Here is a 23664-nt window from a genome sequence, read left to right as displayed (position 1 = left end):
CGGTCACCACGAATGATGTCATCAACTTGCTGAATGTTGTGTGGAGTCACTGCACTCACCGGCCTGCCGCTCCGCTTTTCGTCAGTCAACGGTGTTTGCCCTTCAGCTTCCTTACAACGACGAACCCATCGTCTAACAGTTTTGAATTTTTTCTTCCTCGGCGAGCTTGTGTGACGCCACTCCATTCACTGCCTCTTTGATTCGGGTTCAAAAAAATGCACCCATGTTTCGTCCCCAGTCACAATTTTTTTCAGAAACTCATCTCCCTCCAAACAGAAGCGCTGCAAGTGTTGGGAGGCTATTGTTTTCCTTGCCTCTTTATTCTGATCGGTTAACATCCTTGGAACCCACCGTGCACAAACTTTTGAGTACCCCAATTGTTTAATAATCGTGATCACACTGCCTTTACTAAGAGAAATAATGCGACACACTTCATCTGCAGTCACCCGACGGTCACCACGAATGATGTCATCAACTTGCTGAATGTTGTGTGGAGTCACTGCACTCACCGGCCTGCCGCTCCGCTTTTCGTCAGTCAACGGTGTTTGCCCTTCAGCTTCCTTACAACGACGAACCCATCGTCTAACAGTGCTGACATCCACTGTCACAACACCATACACCTTCTTCAGTCTTTCATGAATGCGTATGGGCATTTCACCTTCTGCATTCAAGAATTCAATCACACAACGCTGTCTCAAACGAACATCGATGTCGGCCATCTTACAAACTTCTGCTGTGCTGCCACCTGTTGACACAGAAACTTACTACTGCAGTGGATTGCAGAAGGTTTGAGGAATGGCGCCAAATTCAAATTTTTCACTTAACTTAATTTTTTTAAGTAGAAAAAAAATGGGAGGCATTACTTTTTGACCGACCCTCGTATGTTTAGATGTAGTAACTTACATATTAAAATGAAACAACTTTGTAAATAGCACTGTTTTTCTGCTGGTTTAATCATACTGCTTCCCTTTATCAGTAATATTACTAAAACATGAAGTTCATGTGGTTATGCATTTCCTCTTTTTGTTTGTTGTAGACATTTGGATGTTTCTCATCACAACATATGGAGTCGCAGTGTGGAGGTGACTGAGCAGATCATGCACACAGATGAAGAACACGACGAGAATTGCTCAAAGCTCTCAGCTTTAAATTTGGCACATAATTTATTCACTGGTGTACCAATAGCACTGCCTTGTTTGGCTGTAAATTTGACAAGACTGAACCTTAGCTATAATAGGTATTGCTTGTTCTGAAATCTCTTGTATTTCTAGATGTAAATATTTGTCACTGTAAATCATGACAAAAACAAAAGAGTAATGAATAGAATTCCAAGAGTGGTGTAATGTCATTTTAATTTTTGCACTTTTCTTGTAGTTTTGTCATGGCTACTTCGCTTTTCTTATTCATTAATGTTGTTACATTGTACTATGAACATACAAAATGTTGTTAATACTTCACAGCCTCCGTAGTATGAGCCACATCACATCATATCCAAGTTCACTGAAGCAGTTAGATGTGTCACACAACCAAATATGTTGCTGGCCAAGTTTACCACAGATTGATGGTGTAGATGGTAGTGAGCATTCAGTAACTGCCTGTTACTCTCTGATAGATGCTGGTATGAAAGGAAGTACAAAAATACCATTAATGCCAGGCAAGTCATTCTAATCAGTATTAATTAATATGACATGCAGTGGAACATTCACAAATAAATATACCATTCAATGCCTGATGGAAGTATGCTATATGTATGTTTCATGTTCTGCCGAGAGATTATGAATCACTTGCTAAGTTAATAAATAGAAACACCTGAAAGCTTTCTTAACTTGTTTGTAATAAGTTTCTTTGTTCCCACAGGTCGACGATCATTAAGAAGTACCATCTTGAATTATGTTTGCACACACAGACGACATCTTCGACTTGACAACCTCCGAACACTTATACTCTCTGACAACAACCTTAGCCGTATACAGTTATCAACAGATGATGATGGGGGAAGTTCAGTATCTGAAGAAGATGAAACTGACTGGGTATGCTCACTCTGCAACTACTGAATTTATATAACATTATGTTGAAAGAATTCAAAAAATTAGAATAGATTTACAATCCTAATCTCTTACTTACCTAGGTAAGTGTTTCATTGGCTGTCGTTTAACTACATAACCTCTGTGCAGGTATTTAGATTATAGTGAAATTTCATTCTCTTTCTCCATATGATAACACCAAATGAGGTACCACAAATTCAATATTCCTGGCTCTTGTTATGAAGAACCAAGCCCAGAACTTTTGTAGAAGCACTTGACACTTATTTCCACATAGAACATGATCCAAACAATTAAATGAATATGGTTTTATCATGAAATTCTGTATGGTGAAAAAATGCAACCTTTTGACAGCTGCAGTGATACTGGCACTCCAAGCTGCTGGCCAGTAGTAACAGAAGAATGCCATGGTATCATCTGAGAAATTGCTACTTTTTATTCTGTTGCTTCCATATTTCCAAGTCACTAAATTTGGGGGGTGGGGGTGGGAAGGCATTTCAAATACAAACACGAAAATGTTACTAAACTAATTTCCCACCTCTTGCTACTGTTAAAATACAATAATAAAATCAGGTTGCAATATAATATATACAGTTCACTGTAACAGAGTCACAATCATATCATGGGAAATGCTTTAACATAAAAAAATGAATTGTGACCTGATGTGACTTAAGTTCAAAAGGAACTGATTATGAGTATATCTGGATGCTTGTCACGTTCTTGCTGATGGTTACCTCCGACTGCAGTTAGTTTCAGGAATTTCCTTACTGATTACTAACTCATGTTAATACATTCAAAACCAGGCAAAATTTACATTCTTAGACATGAGCCACTATTTATTCATGTCGAAGACTTTTTTGTGCTGTACTTTCTTCTGTGCCATGCATGTGAATATCATGTTTATCAATTCTGCCTCACAGGTATCAAAATGTATGTATCCCTTGTACATTCTTTTCCCAGGCTGTAATATTTAGCCTTCCAACATGTCCACCTGTAGTGCTTCCTCCTGATTTATGTGCATATCTTAACCTACAGCTGGCATATGTTCCATTAAATTCAGCACTGATTCAGTTCCTGTTCACGTTTGGCTACCACTGCTGCATCATCAGTGAACTGTATTGTACTAATGTTGTGTCCTTGACAAACAACAATAGTTTTTTTGATTCCCTCATTCCCTTTTCAGTGAACAAATAGACGTCGGAGGTGACAGTGAACTTGACTTCCACCTTTCCTGGTTTTGGTATCTTATACAAATATGTCTGTACAGCTTATTCTATTTCACTTTGAAGAAAGAGAATGAGTTTCCATTTCTTTGTTATAGCTCAGTTTGAAAACCAAAGACAGTACAAGAACTCAGACAGTTCATCTCATAACACAAACACAGAGGTCAGTGTGGAAAGGCAGCATGAGTAAATACTGAAGTGGCCTATGCCAGACTCTAGCCTGCTGGTGCACATGGAGCCTGGCCCACATAACAGCAGTTACAGAGTGCAGTGATGTATTTTCCATGTCAGTGTATACTGAGGCTCCTTAATCACAACCCCCCATCCTCTATTTTGAAATTGCCTTTAGTTCCTAAAATGACCTACCCAGTGCAAGGAGTATGCATGTCATGTGTAGTGTAGGTAGGGTGCAAATGGTTGACAGTCTTCTGCTTTGGGACATCCCTTGAGTGAGAAGGCTGTGAAGATGCTGTTTCATTTAAATGGGTGTTGCCACCGAATAGGAGAAGAGAACAGTCAGTCAAAAGTTACTGAATGGTAGCTGCTGCATTACCTGGTGAGAGCTCATGACACCTGGCTCAGATAGCATAAGCACTGCTGATCCTGGTGTTGTCACAGTTGATCCTGAGATGTTTCAACCATCACCAACTGATGGCCATGATGAGCCGCAGTAGATCTCTGGTTTCATCCTGGTGTGACACCAAATGTTTGTGCTCACTTTCGCATATCAACTTGGGATGGTGTAGCACTGTCCTCCTCTCCCATCATTGGTGTGAACAGTAAATTGGTGAGCATTCAGTGAGGCTGACTGTGAATCAGCTTGCCTTGCCTGCTGCCCTTGACAGGTGGTACTCTGTATGATGGTAGAAAACTATTTAAGTTTCTTGCAGATGTGGTAACACAAAATTATTAAGCATCTGAATTTTTAAAAATGTATGCACAATTGTCTTCGCAGTGCTATTGTATGCAGGGTGATACAGGGACATGGTTAGATGTTTCATGTTGTTGCAAGTGCAGATGCACTTTAAAGTGGCTGCTGTAAGTTGCAATCATTTTATCAGTATTGCATTGCATGTACCCTCAGTGGCAAAGATATTTAATAAAGTCATAGTGGTGGCTGTCATGGCAGTGTGCTGTTAACTTAAGCACATATAGGAAGTAGGAGTATGAATTATTCCAGTGAGCCACATGGCTTCCAAGAAATGTCCCACTAAATCAGCATCAGGACATTTGCTTGGGCTCCAGCCTTGTGGAAAATGTTTGCAAAGGCACTGATTGTTGCGTTCTACGTACCTGGCAATGCTGAATGAGGTGTATAATGTACCCATCCAGTTTGGTTCAATCAACATTCTTCTTATAAATATTTTTTGTACTTGTAATTGATGAAGTAAGTTAAGAATGCAGTATAACAAAGAATATGGAATAACAACCCTGCATATTTCATTCTCATAAATTAAGAATAGCACACTTTTGAAAGCTTGAAGTTGTTGCTTTGCAAAATGTTGACACAGGGTTGACTGTTCTGCTGTTGACAGTGTGATTGGCCAAGCTGGTTGCGTATAGGGTAGTGCTTTCCTGAAAGTAAGATCTTGCTTCTTAGCTATTGCTACATCCTGAAACATGTTGAGGAAGCCTTATGGCAGTTGATTGATGTCACAGCCCATTTGAAAGGGAAGAATTTAGTTGCTATTGATCCATGGATCTGGTCCCATAGGCAATGTAGGTAATAAATCTTCGTTTGAGCATTGTTATGATGAGCAGTAATAAATGGCAATGTGCTTGATTTGAATGGCTTCTTCACAACCTGGATCATCTGGATACTTTCCTCCACCACCATCAGCTCTTCTGAACTGCACAGATAAAAGCTGTACTTACAGCACTTCTCTGATCCCAAAATTATCCCATACTCATCCTACAATACCTATTGTCCACACTCCCTCCACCCAACAAACAGTTTTTGCCCCCTCAGTTCTATCACCTCCCCCCTCACCCTCACTGCATGCCACTCTCTTCCAATGCACTGACCAGTCTTTTCCCATTCTTCACTCCTTTCCTTTTCCACTCCCCTTCCTCTCCCCCCTCAACTCCCCACAGCCTCCCAAAGTCGACCCTGGCAGCCATGTTCTGCTGCCTTCTAGTCCTTGCACACTCTGCCAGACAGCACTCTTCCCACCCCCTCCTGTGCTCTGCTGTCCTCCCCTTTTTCATGCCCCACTCCTGATGGCTGCTTTCCTTCAACACAAGAGTTGCAGTTCGGCCACTGATAGTTGTCATGTGTGCATGAGATGTATCTTCGCGTGTGTGTGTGTGTGTGTGTGTGTGTGTGTGTGTGTGTGTGTGTGTGTGTGTGTTCAACTGAAAGCTTAGTGTGTAACATTTGTGCCTTCCTGCAATTCCACATGTCATCTTCATGATGAATAGTGATCTATCCTTTCATAATTGTTGATATTTTGAAAATTTGGTAGATATAAAGCCCAGCATTGGAGCTAGTGTGCAGTTTGATGGACAGTTGGAATTTTGCCCCAGAAAGGGAATGGAAGGTTTGTGCTTTGTAATTGGGTGAAATTTATAGCCGTGAAAAAAAAAATATTTTAAATTTCTGTACACCAAAAGTAAAGGCTACAGTCTCCTTTTTCATTTTGGAATGTTGTTTTTATGTAGGAAATAATGTTTTTTTTTTAATGCAATTGGTGAAGGCCACTTGGAAAGTTATGTGATAAGACTGAGCCGATTCCATGTGAAGAGATGTTAGTTGCTAGGATCAGAGACAGATCTGGTTGATATGCCCATTGACAGGGTGATAATTTTATTTTGTTTTATAGTTACTGACATGACAGTTGACATGCCTGGAATCACTCAAATAGTTACTGACATGTCAGTTGACACGCCTGGAATCACTCAAATTTTGTATTTCCCTGGCATAACAAAATCAGAGAGAGAGAGAGAGAGAGAGAGAGAGAGAGAGAGAGCAAGAGCAAACATCCAAGGATTTTGTTCATTAGACATTATGACTGGACCATATTTTCTCAAGTGCTTCCAATACTGTCCTAACATTCATTTTGTCCATCATAGGTGAACCTATCATTTACCGTACTAGACAGTGCTTCCTTTCTCTAACACACATCTAATTTTCTGGAAATAATATTTAGTTTCTTATTTCAGTACATGTTAAATCCACAAACAAATAACACTATGAGAAAGTTGCTGAGGTTCAGTGACAAAGTGAAAATTCAACTTCAATAACAAAGAAGGGAATGTAATCCTTTAACTGGGATACTTGTTAAAATTGCTGTGTGGTCCTAAAGAAAATCATTTCAGTACTGTACTAATAATTTTTCTCATTATTGTAGATGTAGTAAACTTTTTTGTACTATGTGATCGGTCATACACATTTCTTTGCACTATGAACTCCACTGTCCTTGATAGCAGTAAGCAAAAAAAAAAAAAAATTATATGTACTGGAGAGAAGATTCCTATCATTTTGTAAATAAATAAAAAAGAGTTGTATAATTTTCCTATTTTCAGGACCTGTTAAATTCTCCTGCCAGTTCAAAGAATCGACTTATGTTTCCAAATTTGAGTATGTTGGATATTAGCAACAATCAGCTCCGTGAAATACCTCAAAACATCAATGAACTGAGTAACTTATCTGTTTTAAACGTCAGTGGAAATCCAGGTATTTATATACATTAACTGTGACCATTTGGTATAGTGAAAAGCTTAATCATATATTGGTGCTGTTACATATTGTCTTATTACATTTTCAGAAAGTGTGTCATTAGTTCTTAAGTAGCTTGCATAAAAATATTATTTTTGTTGCCATTAATCACATAAAAAAAGGTATTTAAGGCATTTAAATATTTGTCTTTCATAATTTCACATATTTTCATGTTTTCCAACCCACATTTTGTAAATGGTTTTATTAGAGTGCAATTATTTCCATTTATTCACTTAATAAATAAAGGAAATATTTTACAGGAGAAATTGCCATAGAAATTTTTAAAAAAAACTATCATTGTAACTGTTGACTCTGGATCATATATTAAGTGGAAGGAAACTAGGACTAGGACATGATGCTCGTTTACTGTTCAGTATGCTTTTTCTTTTACTATTATTTTCTTTATACGCTGGCAGCAAATGCCATCATTACCACTAGTGCAACCATATTTATCAGTGCTAGGATGTTACTGTAGTTTATTATTACATATTAGTTTTTGATGATTTATTGTGAAGCGTTATCTTCAGACTTGGCAACAGTTTTGTGTCAGCTCTGCCACCTTCTGCGTTTGCTCCCATTTAGCAAGAGATAAGCAAGAGATACTTCAGAAAATGCCAGTCTTCACCTGATTTTCTTAAATGTTTACTTTTTAATTGTAAATATTTCATACATAGATTTTTTTTCTGTATTTTTAGTGTAAATACTGTTTTATTTTCAGATATCTGTGAACTCCCACCCCAGATGGGTCTGTTATCCAGACTATGGAATCTGAATACACGTGGATGCAGTCTTCAGGAACCACTTAAATCTATGATTGATTCCAAGAAATATAAAACAATGGATGTAATTGGTTACCTGAAATCAGTACTTGAGGATGCAAGACCATATGCACGAATGAAGTTAATGATTGTTGGTGTCCAAGGAATTGGAAAAACTTCTCTTTTGGAGCAGTTGCGGCAGGAGGGAACTGGATCATACAAAAAGAAGCCTGTTGAGGTAGATATTAATTTAGAAACTTCAGTGTAGGAAACCAAAATGATTTGTTATTAGTGTGAGAAGGTGCTAAATATGTGACAAACAGAGAGCAGTAATTGTTTTCCAGGAATGAACATTTAGTAAAGACTGAATGAAATATTGTACAAGTGAAGTGAAATAAGACAGGTCAGTTGAAAGAATCACATAAATTCAACTTTCCAGACTTTTGTGTTTGCTTCATGTTATTTTACCCAACATTCATCTTTGCTGTTCAGAGAAAGATTTGATTGTATGGCAATGTAGGACATCACTGTAACATTAGAGGATTTGTTATTTGCATGGCTTCTAAATGTCCACTGCCTCATGGAATTTGTGCATAATGGTAAAGTTCATATTAAAACAAAGTCAATTTCTAGACACTTTGCAGTGAGAATATTTATCTTGCACATCTGCACGTGTCTCTTGTTCTGCTGTCATCGGTGCCATATGAAATTTTTAATGTGCTAGATTTGTTTAATCAGTCTCTGTATTATAATTGTGAGGACACTTTAACATGATAGCTGTCCACAAGCATGAGAACTTCAACTTTGATGGGAAGGGTAGAGGGGTGTGGGGGATCAAGGACCACCTCCCTCTCACAGGGTTGGCAGCCTATATCTGTGATTGTGCTTCTGTGGAAATGAAACTTACATCTGGTCATAGGGATCATCAGTCTTTTCTGGTGTTGTGGGAGCTGTACCAGCACCCCTAGGTGCATCAGGATTAGTCCCATTACTCATTTCAAAATAAGAAAAGATAAACAGCACACAACAAAGTAAAGTGGATTACACAAGCTTCTCGTAACGGTGACCACAAAACTGGTTGCTGAAGTTGGAAATATCATAAACAAGGCACTTCAGGCCCAACCTGTGCTGATATGTTACATAATCATAGATGTAAAACCTCTCAGCCATAACTATCATGTTAAAAATGTCTGCACTATGTTGTTGTTGTAATCGTTATCATTATCGTTGTTTCTTTCCTCCATTTTGTAATACACGTGTGGTGGTATCTAATCTATCTCCCCACTCTTCATTCACATATTGTCTACTGTTAATAAAAGTGGGAAATCAAAAATGAGGCATGTTATGTAATGAAAAGTAGGGGTGTCATACTTTGATTTTCATACTACATCGTGTTATCTGATACAGTAGTGGCTTGTTTCTCTATCCTCTGTAATCCTCAGCAACTGAGCATACCTTAATCTTAATATCCTACTTAACAATGATAACAATTTTAGTTTTGGAAATCATTGCTAACCTTTATTTTTCAGCACTGGGCAAAAAGGATGGGCAATAAAAATATAAATGTGAAAACTGCAAGAGGATGTAACATGTCAACAGTTGGTGTAGACATTGGAGACTGGATTTATGAGAAGAAGATAAGAGGGCAGTCATCTTATGGACCAGTTGTTTTCAGGTTTTGCCTTTTACAGTGATGGATGTTGGAAATAAAATATATGACTTAAGTTACAAAAATATATCCTTGCTTAAATTTGTAATATTTTGTTAATTGATTTTTGTTTTAGAACATGGGACTTTGGAGGTCAAAGGGAATATTATGCTACACATCAGTATTTCCTGTCCAAAAGAAGTTTGTATCTTGTTGTGTGGAGAATCCCTGATGGACAAAAGGGCATTAACGAGATTTTACAGTGGCTGGTGAACATACAGGTTAGCCTTTACAAGTGTTTGCGAATGAGAATTACATTTGAAAAAATTATTACCAGTATTAAGAAATAGTTTCATGTTTTAAAGGTAATAACTATTATTATTCTTGCTGTTAGGCTAGAGCACCAAACTCGCCTGTCTTAATTATTGGTACACACTATGATCTAATGAGAGAACAGTATCCAGCATCAACATCAGAGGAACTTCAGCAGATAATAAGGGATAAGTAAGTGTAAAAAAGAATTTTCCCTTGTCCTAGTTAAATTCCGTTTTTTATAGTTGTATTTGAACTTTTCATTTTGTTTTAACAGGTTTATCAACATAGTAGATGCTGAAAAGTGTGGTCTTCCAAGAGTACTTGACACAATAGAAGTCAGCTGTAAGACACGCCACAACATTAGACTTCTTTGCAATCTGGTTTATGACACAGTTTTCAGTCTAAGGTCACCAGGTGAGTCCTACATTTTCATTTGGCATACAACTCTGATTGTTAAATACAAAAGCATGGATCTTCATTTATAGTTTCTGGTAGAGTGCAAGCCATGACCTCTACCAAAATGCATTCTCTATAAAGGAATACAGCTCATTATGTCTTCGCTAGTGGTGGTGCAATTATCATCAGCAATAAAATTTTATGATGTAACTAGAAAATAAAAGGCACACTTACAGTGGATAGAAAAATTTGCAATATTAATCTAAAATTAATTAGTTGCAATTAAATCCACATTTTTGTAACCAGTCCTTCTTCTTCTTCTTCTTCTTCTTCTTCTTCTCAAATAGGTAAAAAAAAAGGATGTTTGATTCAGTAGAGTGAGATTGTATGTTAGTAAATAAAATGACATACAGACACAGCCCATCAGTTGAAACAATGGATTAGTACATTGTTTTATGCTACCTGTCAGATGTGTACATGGATGAAGACATTAGCATCCAACACAAATATTCAACAAAAGTAGTGGCCTCAGATTTCTGGGGAAAAAAAGCTTCTTCCTGTGAGGATTGTAAAAGCAAAATGAAAAAGTCACAGAAGTGCGAGCATTTTAAAAGTGAACAAAATAACCAAGTCTCAAAGACACATTGTGTGAACTGTGCTGCATGCAATAGGGCATTGTGCGGGTTGCCGCTTCGAACCTGATCACCAGCGATTACTGCTTTTCTTGTTTAGTATCTTCTCGAATATCTGATACTTGTATAATTAGCAGCACTCTCTATACAGGAGTTCAGTTGTGTTTTGTCTGTACATTGATGTTCATAGTCCAGTCAACAAAGGAAAATTAATGAAAAAAATCATATATTTACAATTTTTGTATATTATGGGGGGGGGGGGGGGGGGCAGGGGTGGTGGTAGGGAGTGTTGTGAACAACAAACTAAAACTCCTGAGCGGTGGTGTGTGTGTGTGTGTGTGTGTGTGTGTGTGTGTGTGTGTGTGGTTTTCTAGAGATCACTTTTTTTATGTTTTTAAATATCTTGAAATCTGGAGCTTCCCGTGAAAATGTTTCCCAATATAAATTTGAAACTGCATTTCCTAGAAAAAGATACTATTCATTATTTTTCTGAGACTAATAGTTTCCGCATTCAAAAGCTGCAAAAATTGCAGATTATTAAAAATATTGTTTTAATAGATTAAAACTGATGTTTATTATTAACTGAAGTGGGTTAAGAACAAATTTTAGATGTGTGTACCACACAGTGCAGGACAACCATGTTAAGGGATAAATTGTATTCTGAGGTATGTAAGGATTAAAAAGAAAGAAGGGTGGAAGTTAGAAGCATGAAGATTTGGCCATGCACTTCCCTCCTTCATAAGTCTCCAAACTTAAGAGCGAGCATGTGGTTCCCCATTTTCTCTACCCCACTATATCACAAAAAGCAGCTACAAGGTGTTTCACAAAGTTATACTGACCCTTCCACAGCCCGCCTTATGAATCACTGGCGACGTAATGTGCAGACATGCCTGGGGGTGTTTATTTCTCACAAAGTGGGTTGGATTACTACATGGTACACAAGTACGAATTAATGTGTAAGGACTGAATCTATGTAAATCTGTGGACAGTTTTTTACACTGCTTGCAGGGAACTGGGTTTTTTGTCATCCTGTACAACAGCTGTTGCGTTCATCCGGGAAAGGCAGTTTCCCCCTCCATGACTGCTGCCCACTTTTCAGGGCACAGATAGTGTATACCTCCCCAGCATTTCCTGTCCATTTCTCTCACTTGAACAGACAAATAATTTCACTGATCTTGTGTTTATTTAGAGGAGTTATTATCAACTGACTAAGTGAGTATTTATTTGCAATTGTCAAATGGCTATTATCTAAAACAGCTCAACAGTTGGAGCCACACTGAAGAGCCTGTTCCACATGTAACATGCAGGTAAAATGTATTTGACAATATTGATTTCATTGTCTCCACTATCAATGACTGGAATACTTTTCACAGCACAAGGGGTATCAAATGTATCACCCCAGCCTCAGTTCTCCCAACATCTGAAGAGGTCCAGTGGCCAGTGGCTTAAATTGGCATCCTCTGTAACAGAAGTACATCACTTAGTGTTATGGAACTTCAGATACGTCAACACACATCAAGCATGCATTACAGCAAATTACACCCGACTTGCAAGATATACTGTGGAAGTGTGGGAAGTGGCTCTACTCACTGCAGCCCATTCTAAAAGTGCCAGCAATTCCTGACTTATGGAGATTTATGCATCTACCAGTAACAAAATTCATGGTGAGAGAATTTTTGGTCATTCATTAATTCACCACCAAGTGATTACAGCATGGTTACACAACTGTACAGTATGCTGTCAATGACAGTCAGCAGCAAGATTCCATATTTATCAATTCAATCACTTTCCCACCAACACTACATTATCATAGAAAATCCAAGATGGAATGTAACAATACCAGAGAAGGAAAGTTGCTACTCACCATATAGCGGAGATGCTGAGTCGCGATTGGCACAGTAAAAAGGTTCACACACTTACAGCTTTCGGCCATTAAGCCTTTGTCAGCAGCACACACACACACACACACACACACACACACACACCTGCGCGGGCGCGCCCTCGCAAATGCAACTTGCACACACATCTGCAGGCTCAGAGAGCTGGAACTACACTGCGAGCAGCAGCACCAGTGCATGGTGGAAGTGCCAGCTGGATGGGGATAAGGAGGAGGCTGGGGTGGGGAGGGGGAGAGATAGTATGGTGGGAGTGGTGGACAGTGAAGTGAAGTGTTGCAATTTAGACAGAGGGCAGGAGAGAAGGTGTGGAGGGGGGGGGGGGGATGCGGAAAGGAGAGAAATAAAAAGAAATTAAAAGACCGGGTGTGGTGGTGAAATGATGGCTGTGTAGTGCTGGAATGGGAACAGGGAGGGGGCTGGGTGGGTGAGGACAATGACTAACAAAGGTTGATGCCAGGAGAGTTATGGGAATGTAGGATGTATTGTAGGGAAAGTTCCCACCTGCGCAATTCAGAAAAGCTTATGTTGGTAGAAAGGATCCATATGGCACAGGCTTTGAAGCAGTCATTGAGATGAGGGGTATCATTTTTGGCAGTATGTTTAGCGACAGGGTGGTCAACTTGTTTTTTGGCCACAGTTTGTCGGTGGCCATTCATGCAGACGGACAGCTTGTTGATTGTCATTCCTACATAGAATGCAGCACAGTGATTGCAGCTTAGCTCGTAAATAACATGACTGGTTTCACAGGTAGCCCTGCCTTTGATGGGATAGGTGATGTTTGTCACTGGACTGGAGTAGGTGATGTTTGTGACTGGACTGGAGTAGGTGGTGGTAGGTGGTTTATGGGACAGGTCTTGCACCAAGGTCTGATACAGGGGTATGAGCCAGGTGGTAAGGGATTGGGAGCAGGGGTTGTGTAAGGATGGACGAGTTTATTGTGTAGGTTCAGTGGACGGCGGAATACCACAGTGGGAGTGGTGGGAAGGATAGTGGGTAGGACATTTCTCATTTCAGGGCATGATGAGAGTTAATCGAACCCTGACGGAGAATGTAATTCAGTTGCTCCAGTCCCAGATGGTACTGAGTTACGAGGGGACTGCTCCTCTGTGGCCGGACTGTGGAACTTTGGGAGGTGGTGGGAGACTGTAAAGGTAAGGCACGGGAGATTTGTTTTTGTACTAGGATAGGAGGATAATTACGGTCAGTGAAGGCTTCAGTGAGACCATCGGTATATTTAGAGAAGGACTGTTTGTCACTGCAGATGTGACGACCACGAGTGGCTAGGTTTTGCGTTGCATTTGCATTTGCATGAGTTTGTGTGTGCGTGTGTGTATGCGTGTCTACTGTTGACAAAGGCTTAATGGCCGAAACCTATGAGTGTGTGGATCTTTTTATTGTGCCTATCAAGACTCACCATCACCGCTATTTGTTTATAGGAATGTATTTTCCATAAAAGCTCACTTAACAACTGCAAAGATGTACTCACTTATAAACTGAAAATAACTTCTACTATACAAACACAAGTTTGGTGAAATTATTTTGTCTACGTGTATAAGAGAGCTAGACAGGAAATACTGGGGAGGTGTAGTCTGTCTCTAAACTGTAAAGTAAGCAGTGCTTGTAGTGGATGAAGCTGCCTTTCCCAGGTAATGCTACAGCTGCTATACAGAATGACTAAGAATCATTGTAGCAGTGTAGAACACTGTGGAGAGATTTACAACATAGATTTCCGTATGTTTTTCTTGCATTAGTGTTCTTAGTAATCCACACCAGTGTTCCACATAGTATAAATATACTTTCTGGAAAATAAACACTCCCAGACATGTCTGCATATTACATTACCAGTGATTCATAAAGGTTGCTGTGAAAGGGTCAGATTTACTTTCTGAAATATCCTGTAGTTGCTTGTTTGTGGCGTAGTGGGGTAGAGAGAATGAGGAATCACTCGTTTGCTCTTCAGTTTAGAGACCTATGAAGGAGAGGAGTGTGTGACCACAATCCGGCAACCTACTTTCCCTCACGCTTTTAACCTCCTTCCTCCCCCTCCCCCTCTCCACCCGGTTACAGCCCCAGAATACAGTTTATCCTTTAATATGGTTCTCTTGCACTTAGATGTGGTACACACATTTAATATTTGTTCTTAATCCATTTCATTTGACAATAAACATCAATTTTATACCACTAAAAAACTAGTTAAATGATCTTTGATTTTTCCATCCACTGCAAAGCAGTGGGACCATGTGGGGAAGGCATGGAGTGCATGTGGCCTCTATGATGCCAAAGAAATCATCACGACATTGGTTTTCTTTTTTGTTCTGAGTCTTGTGCGAGATGGACGGTCGCACATCTTTCTGGAATGTAATACATGTATAATTGACTCATTAAGAGAAGCTAGAGTTACACATTATACATAGAGTTCAACTTCTGTGAGTGTGTTATTCCCATGGAATAACATACTCAGAAGTAAGAAAAGTATCTCTCAGCATCTTCGTTGCAACAGATCGAAGTCCATGGGGTAGAAGCTGTGTCACTGTTCAAGGGTGCTGAATAGAAAGACTCATGCAGCATTGGCATTGTATGGTGACCACGAGAAAAAAGTAAGAGAAACATGACATATAGCAAGGTACCTAAGTTACTAATCAACTACTGGACTGTTTCAACAACCTATTCCCACACCCCTATTAGGGAAATAAATACCAAGGAGACATTACAAAGACACAAGACAGAATCAGATGCAGGTATCACTGGTCAGGTCTCTACCTACATGTTAGAAACTATACGAGCCACTGTCAGGAGGGATGCAAGAACTTACTCCAATTACCTTCAGGGTATCTGGTATCAATTCTCCCTGCAGCAGCACCATTGCACCAAACTGATGGTTCCTGAAGTCAACAAAGGAGAATCAACAGATAATAGACTGCATTGACAACCTCATCTGCCACACTGTCACCAAAGCTGTTCTGATTGTCAAAGCTCCAGAAATTTCAGGGTTCCTTGCAGAAGGCATCATTTTGAACCATGGAATACCCCATGTGATGATTTCTGATCATGTTCAAGTTTTTCAGTCAAACTAGTGTTAGAGGTAATTTCATGTTGCCACATCACCCACAGGATGACTACCATTCACAGACAAATAGCCTCACAGAATGCTTTAGTAAGACATGGGTAGATATGTTTTAAATGTAGAACAGCAAGATGAGGTTACAATACTGCGTGTCATTATATTCACTTGCAACGTAACAAAGTAAGACACTTTAGGCTTGTCACCATTCTCTCTGCTCCACAGTCAATGGATAATCTTCTTGTTTCAACTGGATAATACTCAGGATGATTACATGACACATCTCATCACCAGAACTGAAGAAGCAAGACATCTGGCTCTCTTATAGTCCCTGGACACCCAGAAGAAGGGTCAAGAGTGCCATATCACCAAGCAGTGGCCATTGAGATACAACTCAGGAGACTCGGTAGGGGTTTTTACACCTGTGTAGAAAGTGGGTGTGTCAGAAATGTTAATAAAGCATTACTTTGGGCCATATTGAAGCCTTCATCACTTTTCGGTCATCATGTACTAAGTTGAGGATAACAACCCTTCATCAAGAAGACAAAAGCACAGAGGAGTATAAAGCTATGGTACAGTCCTGAAGTGCATATTGACAAATGTGGCTTCTCATTCAAAGAAATTGAAGACCTGCTCAATGACCAAGAAGCTTCACTGTCGGGACCTAACTTTCAAGGGTATCGTAGAAAGAGGATGTGATAATATTACCAAAAGATGAGACTGTTCCAGACTGCTGCACAGAGGACCATTGACAAAATTTGGACATAGCATGCTACAGTCAGCTCCAATGAAAACCTGTGAAAAAATGAAAAAAGACGGAACAATTTCATGAGCTGTGTTGCATCCAATGTGGCATAGCAGCTATCATCAGCAGCTATCGTCACTGGCTGGCATGCTGCAAGTTGCCAGTTTTAACTCAATCAACAGCAAATATTTGTTATTTAGTATTTATCATTTATAAAAATTTCTTTAAATTTCTTATGTTTGTAATGTTAGCATATTCTGGAATATTCAATGTTTGTGTAAACAGCAGCACTCTCCATACAGTTGTTCAGTATTCTGTCTTTATGTAGGGGTTCCTAATACTCATGCTTTCATTGCTAAGTATTGTGCGTAATTGAGGACAATGCTTTTGGATTTGGACTTGATTGTGGTTATGGTGTGACAGTATCTAAAGTCATTGTCCTTTACATTTTACCCATTTAGAAACATATAGGAAACATCCTATAATTTATCTTAAGCAAGATCCCTAAAACCACTGATCACCTTGAATGATTATATTGCATCGATGGTAAGGAGTCCCCACCAAGGGAAGTCTGACTACTGAGTCACCAGTCTTTTCAATTGACACCACATTGGGCGACTTCGACTTGACACCAATTCCCCATGAGGAGAAAATCTCTGACATAGGTGGGAATCAAACCTGCATCCACTACATGGCAGTCAGATGCACTAAGCACTCAGGTAAGGGGGCAGACTAGATAGTGTAAGACACAGCAAGACCCACTTGTCTCAGATCATGGTCACTGCCCACTGTGAAATTAGATTGGCTGCCACTGCCTCCTAGGCCTATACCAAGATCTGTAGTGAGGCTACGAAACTACTATTTGTCAAAAAACGGAAGGTCCTCATAGTGCATCCAACATAAATTCCTTGCTGTTCCAGAACATTAGTAGCATATCAAGTATACAAATTCCTCGCTGTTCTAGAACATTAACATTCACCATCCTTTGTTCACTCTGCTACGGCATCAATTTTTATAAAATGTCCACAAGAAACAAGGGCATTGTTCACTCTGCTGCACCATCAATTTTTATAAAATGTCCACGAGAAACAAGGGCATTAGCATAAACTAGTGACATTTCTCATGGGAAAATTACCAGTCCCAACACAGGATTGGTTCCAACTGCCACCGTAGTTACTGAAGAGTCCCAGAAGTATTTTAGATTTATTGAGGTTACCGAAGAGTAGGTTCTGTGGGATATATTTTTAACTCTACATTTTATTAAATTTCAGATAGGTGCCACAATTATAAGGTTATTTTCACAGGTGGGATTGAGGGGGGGCTGCTGTGCAGTTTACCCTTAAAATTATCTTACCAAATGATTTTTCAGTATCTAATGCATAGTTACACATTATCTTATGGGCATTGTAGCAGAAGAGACGTTCTTGTGGTTAGAAATTCCTCACCTTCTCTGAGTACCTACATTGCTTTTAGTGTACACAATCTATACTCACTAGATAAACATGTAATGAATGTCCTTCTGCAGCAACAAAGATTGAAGTAAGAAGTGTCTTTCTGCTGGGTGCCAGGGCACATGAGAATTCAGCATGATAAATTAGCCGATGTTTTAGTGAAGAAAATTTGTATGAAATTCCTGTGTCTGAATATGCTGTTCTACAGTCTATCATCCCATAGCTAAGTTAGTGATGCATCAGTGTGAAGAAGTCCACCCAAAAGTGATAGACAATAAGTCAGCTACTTGGTCACAGCATGCCTCCTCCCTGCCCCTCAGCTAAGATGCTGCCTTCTTCACTCAATTACAAGTGGAGTAGAATATAATGCTGCATGAACTCTTGCTCTGGTGAGCATACCCTCCAATGTTTTGTTTTTGTGGCTTGCATATGTTATATGCCATGTTTTAAAAGGTTGTTCTTTATATTCAGACTAGAGGCTTGTTTACCAGCTTTTTAACAGTTGAAGAGACAAATGTTTTATGACTTTTGGTTTTGTGGAATGTTGGTACTTCTTTTTGAAACATTAGGCATGAAATTTTAACAGACATTGGCAAGTACTTGCAGGTTTTTTTTAATAAGTAATTGCCAGTCACATTACTTTAGCCTCCATTTTATTATTTTGTGCAGATTTTTGGTAAGTATTTAAGCAGTGTCTGTATTTACAAGTTTTACTGCTTGAGTAATAATATGAATGTGTTCATGAATGTGCATGAAAATGATAGAACATAAATGTGATTTTAAGAGAGTTTGAGTTTTACAATCCTGAAGTGTTACAAATTTTAACCACATTTCTCTTAAATAATTTTTGCAGTGCCACTGACAACTTCGATGTGAAGTACCTTAAATTGACAAACACATACAACCTTACATCAAGAGTATTTGTTTCTCATTTCAAGTCATGATTGTTTATAGTCCCAGATTCTGAAAGCTATTTACTTTTTGTATTTCATAGCTTGAGTGTATCATCATTACTCCACGAGGAATGCTCAAGTATCCTCAAACTTCAATGATAGTCTGTTTTCTTACAATCATTTCTTGATATTTTCAAATATTTTGTTAGCTGACCCTTCAGCAGGAACACCAGTTCAATTTTTTATTCCTCTAAAGAGGTTGAAAATTTTGTCTTTTGACAATTCAAGTAGAAAATCATTATTGCGTGTTAGAACCAAAGGAGCAAAGAGAAAATCTTCTACTCCACTGTGCTGCCTAATTATTCCAAATTCAGAAAGCCTGTAACTATGTGACAAATATAACACTGATATAGTTAGAGAGATTGTCATGGAGATGTAATAAAGCCTGTGAATCTTCTGTGTTGACCATTGTATGATGGGCTCAGAGTAAAATTGGATCATATCCAAAAAATTGAAAATCTTGGTTATATGGTAGTTAGTTTCAGAATATCAAGAGTTCTTCAGAGAAATTGTGAATCAAGTCTGTACCTCAATATTCAGTGTGCTGGCTGCAGTAGTTACTTAATGCTTTAAGACAATAGCACCTTCTGACGTAGCTGTTGTGAGCCACAATAAATTTCATAGCACATTACAGAAAGTCTGGAGGTAAAATGCACCTGCAATAAAATGTATGTGGCCTCATTTGCTTGGCAGAAGGCTTTACCTTTCGCTAAACAAATGACATCTATAGCATATTAAAAAGAAATATGTATGTATGCAATTTTGTCATTCATATTTCTTCAGTCGATCCCAAACCAAAACATTAAGATGGATCTCACCATGTTAAAGCCAGTCAATGATAGAGATGCAGGTGGAGATAATTGACCACATCTTTATTATATTGAGCCATTTATAAAATTATTAATTAAAATTTATTAAAATACACTTGCATTTTCCACACAGGCTCGTCAGTTATATCACAAAATCAGCTGATTTAGGCAACTTGCCATTTATATGTGCTACTCCTATCATTGTATCTGTACACCATCACCCTGTGAGTGTATAGAAATATGTAACTGTCATTTACACATGTTGTTAATGTAACAAAATTGTTACATCCCATCCCAGATTTTCCGTTGTTTGATTTTTAACTGTCATTTAAATGTTTAGCCATCATTGTAGTAGACTGGAATGTAGACTGTTCTTACTCAACCAATGTACAATGATTGTTCAATATTTAAATTACAGTTACACAATTGTACACATTCACACAAGGTGATGGTGTAAAGCTACAATGATGGGAGTAGCACTTAAAAACATGATGTCGCCAAAATCACGTAATTGTGTGATATGAGGGCTGGCTGAAAAGTAATGCCTCCAAATATTTTATATGATAACCCGTAAGGCTTTTTAAACTGTAGTGTGCAACATGACAGAGTGTAATGTAACTATATCAGTGCATCAGAAACAGCATGCTGTAATTGAGTTTCAAATTCAACGAGTTTTTCCACAGTGGGGTATCCTCCCCTTCAGCATGACAATGTCAGACCACACACTAGTACTGGGACATTTGCAGACTCAGATGCCTTGGGTTCACTGGCATTGATCATTTCCATACAGTCCTGACTTGACACTATCCAATTTCCATCTGCTTACAAAACTTGAAGAACTCCTACGAGGACTTCACTTTGATACTGGTGAAACAATGCAAACAGAGGTGAGATTGTGCATCCACCAACAAACATTCACAATGATGGTATCAACAAACTTGGTCTCTCGTTGAGAGAAATATGTTTATCGTCAGGGTGACTATATTGAGAAATAAGTGTGTGTACGTCCATGGCACCAGAATTTGAAGTTAATATAATGAAGGGAAAATTTTGTAGCTACAGAGTCATTAGACCAGGGAATTACAAACAAAAAAAACAAACTATTGAGGGCTATGAAATAGATAAAATAAAAATTCAACAAGAGGAATACCACAAAGTGCCTGGCAACATTTTATGAATATACTGATTTAGTGAGTGGAGGTGAAATGCTGTTTATGTAGTGAAGAAGAAAAAGAATAATAATAAAAAACACAATGTTAAGTAAATTTGCCCCCCCATGAACCATGGACCTTGCCGTTGGTGGGGAGGCTTGCGTGCCTCAGCGATACAGATGGCCGTACCGTAGGTGCAACCACAACGGAGGGGTATCTGTTGAGAGGCCAGACAAACATGTGGTTCCTGATGAGGGGCAGCAGCCTTTTCAGTAGTTGCAGGGGCAACAGTCTGGATGATTGACTGATCTGGCCTTGCAACATTAACCAAAACGGCCTTGCTGTGCTGGTACTGCGAACGGCTGAAAGCAAGGGGAAACTACAGCCGTAATTTTTCCCGAGGACATGCAGCTTTACTGTATGATTAAATGATGATGGCATCCTCTTGGGTAAAATATTCCGGAGGTAAAATAGTCCCCCATTCGGATCTCCGGGCGGGGACTACTCAGGAGGATGTCGTTATCAGGAGAAAGAAAACTGGCGTTCTACGGATCGGAGCGTGGAATGTCAGATCCCTTAATCGGGCAGGTAGGTTAGAAAATTTAAAAAGGGAAATGGATAGGTTAAAGTTAGATATAGTGGGAATTAGTGAAGTTCGGTGGCAGGAGGAACAAGACTTCTGGTCAGGTGACTACAGGTTTATAAACACAAAATCAAATAGGGGTAGTGCAGGAGTAGGTTTAATAATGAATAGGAAAATAGGAATGCGAGTAAGCTACTACAAACAGCATAGTGAACGCATTATTGTGGCCAAGATAGATACGAAGCCCACACCTACTACAGTAGTACAAGTTTATATGCCAACTAGCTCTGCAGATGACGAAGAAATTGAAGAAATGTACAATGAAATAAAAGAAATTATTCAGATAGTGAAGGGAGACGAAAATTTAATAGTAATGGGTGACTGGAATTCGAGTGTAGGAAAAGGGAGAGAAGGAAACATAGTAGGTGAATATGGATTGGGGCTAAGAAATGAAAGAGGAAGCCGCCTAGTAGAATTTTGCACAGAGCACAACTTAATCATAGCTAACACTTGGTTTAAGAATCATGAAAGAAGGTTGTATACGTGGAAGAACCCTGGAGATACTAAAAGGTATCAGATAGATTATATAATGGTAAGACAGAGATTTAGGAACCAGGTTTTAAGTTGTAAGACATTTCCAGGGGCAGATGTGGACTCTGACCACAATCTATTGGTTATGACCTGTAGATTAAAACTGAAGAAACTGCAAAAATGTGGGAAATTAAGGAGATGGGACCTGGATAAACTGAAAGAACCAGAGGTTGTACAGAGTTTCAGGGAGAGCATAAGGGAACAATTGACAGGAATAGGAGAAAGAAATACAGTAGAAGAAGAATGGGTAGCTCTGAGGGATGAAGTAGTGAAGGCAGCAGAGGAAAAAGTAGGTAAAAAGACGAGGGCTGCTAGAAATCCTTGGGTAACAGAAGAAATATTGAATTTAATTGATGAAAGGAGAAAATATAAAAATGCAGTAAATGAAGCAGGCAAAAAGGAATACAAACGTCTCAAAAATGAGATCGACAGGAAGTGCAAAATGGCTAAGCAGGCATGGCTAGAGGACAAATGTAAGGATGTAGAAGCTTATCTCAGTAGGGGTAAGATAGATACTGCCTACAGGAAAATTAAAGAGACCTTTGGAGAGAAGAGAACCACGTGTATGAATATCAAGATCTCAGATGGCAACCCAGTTCTAAGCAAAGAAGGGAAGGCAGAAAGGTGGAAGGAGTATATAGAAGGTTTATACAAGGGCGATGTACTTGAGGACAATATTATGGAAATAGAAGAGGATGTAGATGAAGACGAAATGGGAGATACGATACTGCGTGAAGAGTTTGACAGAGCACTGAAAGGCCTGAGTCGAAACAAGGCCCCCGGAGTAGACAACATTCCATTAGAACTACTGACGGCCTTGGGAGAGCCAGTCATGACAAAACTCTACCTGCTGGTGAGCAAGATGTATGAGACAGGCGAAATACCCTCAGACTTCAAGTGGAATATAATAATTCCAATCCCAAAGAAAGCAGGTGCTGACAGATGTGAAAATTACCGAACTATCAGTTTAATAAGTCACAGCTGCAAAATACTAACGCGAATTCTTTACAGACGAATGGAAAAACTGGTAGATGCGGACCTCGGGGAGGATCAGTTTGGATTCCGTAGAAATGTTGGAACACGTGAGGCAATACTGACCTTACGACTTATCTTAGAAGAAAGATTAAGAAAAGGCAAACGTACGTTTCTAGCATTTGTAGACTTTGAGAAAGCTTTTGACAATGTCGACTGGAATACTCTTTTTCAAATTCTAAAGGTGGCAGGGGTAAAATACAGGGAGCGAAAGGCTATTTACAATTTGTACAGAAACCAGATGGCAGTCATAAGAGTCGAGGGGCATGAAAGGGAAGCAGTGGTTGGGAAAGGAGTGAGACAGGGTTGTAGCCTCTCCCCAATGTTGTTCAATCTCTATATTGAGCAAGCAGTAAAGGAAACAAAAGAAAAAATTGGAGTAGGTATTAAAATTCATGGAGACGAAGTAAAAACTTTGCGGTTCGCCGATGACATTGTAATTCTGTCAGAGACGGCAAAGGACTTGGAAGAGCAGTTGAACGGAATGGACAGTGTCTTGAAAGGAGGATATAAGATGAACATCAACAAAAGCAAAACGAGGATAATGGAATGCAGTCAAATTAAATCGGGTGACGCTGAGGGAATTAGATTAGGAAATGAGACACTTAAAGTAGTAAAGGAGTTTTGCTATTTAGGAAGTAAAATAACTGATGCTGGT

General features: G+C 39.1%; 1 protein-coding gene across 5 annotated transcripts in view; it reads left to right on the top strand.

Moving 5' to 3' along the window:
* LOC126346074 (leucine-rich repeat serine/threonine-protein kinase 1) overlaps nucleotides 1-23664 on the top strand; it is a 365038-nt gene that overhangs the window by 252332 nt on the left and 89042 nt on the right. For all 5 annotated transcript variants that reach the window (XM_050002156.1, XM_050002155.1, XM_050002159.1 and 2 more), the window contains 9 exons: nucleotides 1037-1237; nucleotides 1461-1654; nucleotides 1858-2030; nucleotides 6791-6941; nucleotides 7702-7979; nucleotides 9271-9416; nucleotides 9526-9670; nucleotides 9784-9893; nucleotides 9979-10118. In XM_050002156.1, coding sequence (XP_049858113.1) covers nucleotides 1037-1237; nucleotides 1461-1654; nucleotides 1858-2030; nucleotides 6791-6941; nucleotides 7702-7979; nucleotides 9271-9416; nucleotides 9526-9670; nucleotides 9784-9893; nucleotides 9979-10118 — 1538 coding nt within the window. The remainder of the gene's footprint in view (nucleotides 1-1036; nucleotides 1238-1460; nucleotides 1655-1857; nucleotides 2031-6790; nucleotides 6942-7701; nucleotides 7980-9270; nucleotides 9417-9525; nucleotides 9671-9783; nucleotides 9894-9978; nucleotides 10119-23664) is intronic.

Source organism: Schistocerca gregaria, chromosome 1 (genome assembly GCF_023897955.1).
Source record: "Schistocerca gregaria isolate iqSchGreg1 chromosome 1, iqSchGreg1.2, whole genome shotgun sequence".
Classification (NCBI taxonomy): Eukaryota; Metazoa; Arthropoda; class Insecta; order Orthoptera; family Acrididae; genus Schistocerca; species Schistocerca gregaria.
This window is presented reverse-complemented; position numbering and strand designations above follow the sequence as displayed.